This window comes from Mus caroli, chromosome 3, assembly GCF_900094665.2.
Source record: "Mus caroli chromosome 3, CAROLI_EIJ_v1.1, whole genome shotgun sequence".
In the NCBI taxonomy this organism is placed as follows: Eukaryota; Metazoa; Chordata; class Mammalia; order Rodentia; family Muridae; genus Mus; species Mus caroli.
In genome coordinates this window covers 6,185,281-6,191,505 of record NC_034572.1, presented here as the reverse complement: position 1 = coordinate 6,191,505, position 6,225 = coordinate 6,185,281, and the positions used below count along the sequence as shown (strand labels likewise).

General features: G+C 40.8%; 1 protein-coding gene across 1 annotated transcript; it reads left to right on the top strand.

The window, feature by feature from the left end:
• The first annotated feature begins 1,474 nt into the window (after positions 1 to 1,474).
• On the top strand, positions 1,475 to 5,465 carry LOC110291560 (myelin P2 protein). Its single transcript, XM_021158773.1, has 4 exons — positions 1,475 to 1,613; positions 2,751 to 2,923; positions 3,083 to 3,184; positions 4,518 to 5,465. Exons 1-4 carry the CDS (start codon positions 1,541 to 1,543, stop codon positions 4,566 to 4,568), a joined length of 399 nt encoding a protein of 132 aa, XP_021014432.1. The 5' UTR covers positions 1,475 to 1,540; the 3' UTR covers positions 4,569 to 5,465.
• Positions 5,466 to 6,225: the final 760 nt, after the last annotated feature.

Sequence of the window (6,225 nt, the reverse complement as noted above, 5' to 3'; positions counted from 1 at the left end):
GTATGTATATGCATGTGTATGTTGTGTGTGTTCATGTTGTGTGTGTGTGTGTGTGTGTGTGTGTGTTGGAAGAAGCTAGTCCATAGTCAGGATCTAGCACTGGGGAATAATGCTAGTTTAAATCTGGACTTTTGTTTTAGTTTTGGAATTAGTTGTCTAACTTCAAGATGCAGTTTTCCTCATTGTCAAGCTGTACATAACAATATTGCATGTCTCTACTGGGTCTGAGAGGATGAAATGAGACAATCTAAGCAAATCACATGGGACTATCTTACACTGAGCTCTAAGAATTCATTAGGATTATTTGGTAGGAAATCATCTCTCTATAAATCTGTGGACTTTTAATAAAATGCTTTAAATTCAAAGTTGTCATAGAAACTAAGAATTATTATCCTCAGGTATGTTATTTAAAAGAGATGAATCTAAAGCACAGTTAAAAGGCATGCTACAGTGCTGCTTCCCATGCTGATGCATGAATACAACGTCTGTGCTCTACAATGGCAGACTGACTTTCTTGTCTGCCTACTCTGCCTGCCCAGAATATGTAAACTATGCCAAGCCTCCCTCACCTCTCAATGGGTCCTCAAAGTGTGGGCTCCCATTTCCCTCCCACAGCATATTTGAGACTCTTATTACAATACTCATAGATTGCCCCCCCTTTTAAGAATTCTGTGACAACCCTTACCCCACGCCACCCCACCACCCAAAAAGTAACAACCTAGCTAGAGAAACATGAAGAGAACTCTTAAAACTCGTCATAAAGATGCTCCAATGAGTATATGAACAACACAAACTGGGTTTATTTCTCCTTCCTTCTCCTCCTCCTCCTCCTCCTCCTCCTCCTCCTCCTCCTCCTCCTCCTCCTCCTCCTCCTCCTTTTCCTTCTTCTTTGGGGTGGGGGGAGTTGTAAGGGTGGGGAGCAGACCTGGGAGGACTGAAAGAGAGTGTGATTAGGGTTGTATTATATGAAATTCCCAAATAATCAATAAAAATTAATGTGAAACAAGAACTCTTAATCGTGCTGAGTCAGAATTAAAAGTCAGTAAGATACCTACACACATGCACACACACCAACACTCACACACAGACACTCAGACACACACACACAATCATATAATATATAGAAGGGCTTAAGCATGCCTATCAATGTAAGATGAACCAAAAATATCTTAAAGGTTCAAACAATACTTTCAGTTGTTTTTGTGGTTTTGGAAACACAAGGACATTGTGTAGAGGATTCTTTCACCCATGGATAGGCAGTGTATGACTTAAGAGCCATTCATCACTCGGCCTGGTCACCGCCTTTCTTCATTGGGTCTCAGGGTGAGTCACATGCTTTGGGTTTCTTTGAAAAGAGCTGTGCAAGATCTCAGCATCTCCCAGGCATCTGCTGCATCCCACCAGGAACTCTACTGAACTCTCTCATCATCTCCCAGGCATCTGCTGCATCCCACCAGGAACTCTACTGATTGCTCTCATCATCTCCCAGGCATCTGCTGCATCCCACCAGGAACTCTACTGAACTCTCTCATCTGTCACAATGAGCAACAAATTCCTAGGCACCTGGAAGCTTGTCTCCAGCGAGCACTTTGATGACTACATGAAAGCCCTAGGTGAGAAGTGCTTCATGACAAATGTCCCTTGAAAGACAGATGCACAGTTTTCTTCCAATATTCTCCCTTCCCCCGAGTCTGGGGAATGTTGCGTGGGCTGAGTGCAATCTTCTGTCTCATTCATAAAATTTACTTCCATTTCACTAGCAATAAATTGTTAGAACTTACACAAAGCTATTTAAATGCATGGAACTTGAAGGCAGTTTTGCAGGTTTGTCGTTGGAAATTTGGGGAAAACTATTAGAATTTGAGTCAATCCATATTCTGGCATTTTCTGAAAGCTTGTTTAATAGAAATTAATGTGATCATAAGATTATGAGTTGAATACTAGAAAGCCACAATTTAAAATTTTAACCTTTATCCAAACTAAAAATTTTGTCTCTGCTTTGAGTTTGTCTGTAATTAAATGATCATTTAAGTGTGTGAAGCTTGACAAATAACACATTTCCTAGATGAGGAAGCTTGAAAACTGTGGAAGTTGTTGAGATCAAAAGAGCTAGTTGGATGCTGTGAGTTCAAACTCCGTACCACCAACGCCTGCCCATCCTAGTGTTGAGCAGGGACTATAGACAAAAGAGTGTGGTGGAGACTTTGTTCTGTTTTGTTCTTCTTACCAGGCATATTATGGAACTACAGAATGTCAAAAATATGATTCTACTAGGGAAATGGGGGGAGGGGTGTTCTGTATATCCGTAGCTCCTTATGGACAGAGAATGTGTTATAGCAAGGTATGTGTGGATGGGAGATAGTTAGGCTGAAAGCAGCTATAATGTTTGTAAATGCAAACTCAAAGGTCTCTAATGCTCCATACAAATCTGAAATGACTTATTTTATGGTGAGGATACCACTGGACATGACAGAGTGGACAAACTAAACCTTTGCAGCTGTGTAGTTTTATGCTATAAACTCTGTCGGCATCACTGTTGTAACAGTGCACTAAAATGCTTGTGTCACCAACATGCATTTTCTCTCATTGTTGAAACTTGGGAGGAAGCCCCACCATCTACTCATTGAAGGTACCACTGAATAAAGAACTTTAAACCTATGGACAAGACATCTGTCTCTTAGATATGCTTCCTTAACCAAATCAAACTAAAACAAAACAAATAAAACAAACAAAACTACCTTGCTTTTCAGGTGTGGGGTTAGCCAACAGAAAACTGGGAAACTTGGCCAGGCCTACTGTGATCATCAGCAAAAAGGGGGATTATATCACCATTAGAACGGAAAGTGCCTTTAAAAATACAGAGATCTCCTTCAAGTTGGGCCAGGAGTTTGATGAAACCACAGCTGACAACAGAAAAACCAAGGTAATCTGTAATACTGTTCTCCTGAAAGCTGGTCCGGTGGAGTACTGAGAGCTAGGACGATCCCTTCTCAGAGTTAGGGACCTGGGGAATGAATGTGACTTGTTGAGACATCTGTCATGGAAACTGAGGTAAGCCAAGCATGTGAACATGTCTTTGTAGAGCATCGTGACACTGGAGAGAGGCTCCCTGAAGCAAGTGCAGAAGTGGGATGGGAAAGAGACAGCCATAAGGAGAACACTGCTGGATGGGAGAATGGTAGTGGTAAGAGCATTTCCAGTCCTCACGGCAGAAATAATGCTGTATATATGCATTGGTTGTGCTTGTTGCAAAATGTCCCTTGTTCTTTGGAATACAATTAGACAATAACACCAAGAATAAAGTCAAGAGTTAGTGCTTGAGTGAAAAACCATTTTTAAAAGTTCATGTTTGAGTCCTTCGTGTGCTAGGTCACGATTTTAAGTGGTAGTATCTAAACAATAAAGTTAATGAAAATATGGATGAATGTCACTTATTTAAACTTACTGCCAAAAAAGTAAGCCTATACTCCTAAAGTAAAATATACCCTGGCATGCCCAATTATAGAATATTGTAGTAAAAACACTTTGTTTTTCCGGAGTCCATAGGAACTTATCCTAAACTATACCAAAAACACAATTTAAGTTCTAAGCTCTGGAGACCCCATTTAGTTAGCAGATCAGAATGAGGCAAAGGAGTCCACCAGATGGACTCTAAGGGAGTTTTAAGACTGAGAGTCTGTGCTCACTAATTAACACACACTGAATATACATACAATCCTCTAGTGGGTTGAGTATTTCTATTACTGTGCACTGGGTTTAGCTCTTGCTCCACAACAGATGTCTAAGAGTCAGTTCAACACAAGGTCCCTTTTACGGATCAACCAAGCCAAATCTCTCAGGGAGTATATTTGGCTGCTCTTTGGGTAAGGCAAATGTGAAAGCCATTTTGATATTAGTCACTATTCTCCTTGTGACCAGAGCCAGCTAAAAAGCATCTTCAGAGAGAAGAACTCATTTTGATCTGTAGTTAGAGACTGTCCATCACGGCAGGGAAGACAGGAAAGCAGATGCTTGGGGTAGCTGGTGGTGCACATGAGGAAGAAAGGAAAATGGACACTGGCACCCAGCCCACTGCCTCTGCCTTAGGCTAACGCATGGACTGGCATGTCTCTATGCTAGCATGTGTCAGGTTTTCAGGTCCCCCACCTCAATTACCCTGGCGGAGATGGCCCCTCACAGACATGCCCAGAGGTTTGGTTTGTCTTTGTGACAGATGATTCTAACTCCCACAAAGCTGACAACCAACATTGAGCATTATAACTATGACAATTTTATTGGATTGAAATGCATCTAAATCGTGCATAAAAACAGCTGTTTGATCATGTATAATAACACAGATCAACTCTAATGATTTTTCTCGAGTTTCTATGTTGTAATTGTGAACTACTAGAAAGCTGGCATCTAGGTATTTTATTCCTTCCTAAATGTAATCTTGTGGGTTCATTGTAAACTGCTATATTATTCCAAATGTCCTGCTCTCTGACTTGTATTTTAAATGTCCAATCTCTTCTCTTAAGGAATGTATAATGAAGGGTGTGGTCTGTACCAGAATTTATGAGAAGGTCTGAGAAAAATCGTTGGATCATCCAAATGATGTTTGCTAATCCAAGACTGGAAATATTCAGCAAGTCCTGAATTCTCTGCAGCTGGTTTATCTGGTTTCTTCTGCACTCGTCATACTATGTTCTATAGTAAAGGTTTAAGTGAGGATTAATCTAAAATATTAATTTAGACATTTTCCATTTTCATCCATGTCTTTACCATAAGTTAATCCTTCTGTATTGACTAGACAAAAGACATCCCATAAAAATCTCTGTTGCAAAGTGACAGCCTAAGCTGTGCTCATTCTGTTTTAAATAATGATAAGAAGGTAAGAGCTTTGTTCTGAGCAGAGGAAGTGCCTCGGGGGCCTGGACAGTTAGAAGGCAGGGGAATCTTAAAGAAAACAAAGCAAGAGGATGAGCTGCTCTAACTGGGGGTGGGGTTCCTTGTTTCAGCCAACAGGAGCAACCTCTATTCCACTTGGCCAAAGTTTTGTAATGCACAAACAATATGATGCACAGCTGTTACAGCCACTAATCATGTTTGACAAGTGCATGTTCTTATGTGCCTGCACATCCCAACTGAGGCAAACATGGTTCCTCCATCTTAGCAGGCTTCCTCATCTCCCTCCCCAGGTAATATTAATCCACCAGAAGCAAGGATGGTTTTGATTTGGTCCTAGACTAGCTTTACTTAAAATAGAACCAGACCTCCTGTATTCATTTCTTTTTACCTTTTAAAACTTAGCACAATGGTTTCCAGGTTTATCCAGGTTATCACATGTAGTAGTAATTTGTTTCTTCTTATCGCTGAGTATTATTCCATCGTATAACTGCATCATTATAGTTATCCATCTTTCTCCTGAGACAATTGGGTTATAACTAGTGTTTGTATATGATGAATAAAGCTGCTACGTTCTTGTACAAGGCTTTGAACATCTGGCCTCTTTCATGTTAGCTAAGTAACTAGTCATAGAATACTGAATCATTTATAAGAACGAGAGCCACTGTGCTTATGTAAGAGTGAAGCTGCAATATATGATTTGAGTAAATGATAATTGTGTGATTCTTTATGGAAATCAGATGTTCACTGTGGAAGAAGACGCATACAAAATGCAGAATGAGCGAAGGCAGGAAAAAAAGGCCATGAACTCCAGTGGAGTCAGTGAAAATCCATGGTTCTACCTCGGTGTGAACATGAGATGTCCCTTACATTCTCAGGGACTGAAGTTTTGCCCCCTAGCTCTGATGCTATCTTGGGAGATGGTCAAATCTTTAGCAGGTGGGTTCTAGATGGAGGAAGTAGGTCACTGGGGCACGCCTTTAAATCTCATTCCTAGCCGGGCGCGGTGGTGCATGCCTTTAACCCCAGCACTTGGGAGGCAGAGGCAGGCGGATTTCTAAGTTCGAGGCCAGCCTGGTCTACAAAGTGAGTTCCAGGACAGCCAGGCTATATAGAGAAACCCTGTCTCAAAAAATCAAAAAAATAAAAATTAAAATTAAAATAAAAAAAAAGGTCATTCCTAGCACCCCTCCTCTTCTTACAATTCCTGTCTTCCATGAGTTTGGGTTGCCTCTGTCATATAGTTCAGTTGTGATGATGTTCCTCAGGCTCAGAACCAAGGTAACTAAGCATTTTGAACTTTGACTTCTGAAACTCCCAGCCAAAATAAAACCTCCCCCA

Excerpts from the sequence above, each read along its gene's own strand:
- LOC110291560 (XM_021158773.1), top strand. The coding sequence starts at position 1,541 with ATGAGCAACAAATTCCTAGGCACCTGGAAGCTTGTCTCCAGCGAGCAC. Across the intron at positions 1,614-2,750 it reads TGACTACATGAAAGCCCTAG|GTGTGGGGTTAGCCAACAGA; the intron begins GTGAGAAGTGCT and ends CTTGCTTTTCAG. Across the intron at positions 3,185-4,517 it reads TGGATGGGAGAATGGTAGTG|GAATGTATAATGAAGGGTGT; the intron begins GTAAGAGCATTT and ends TCTTCTCTTAAG.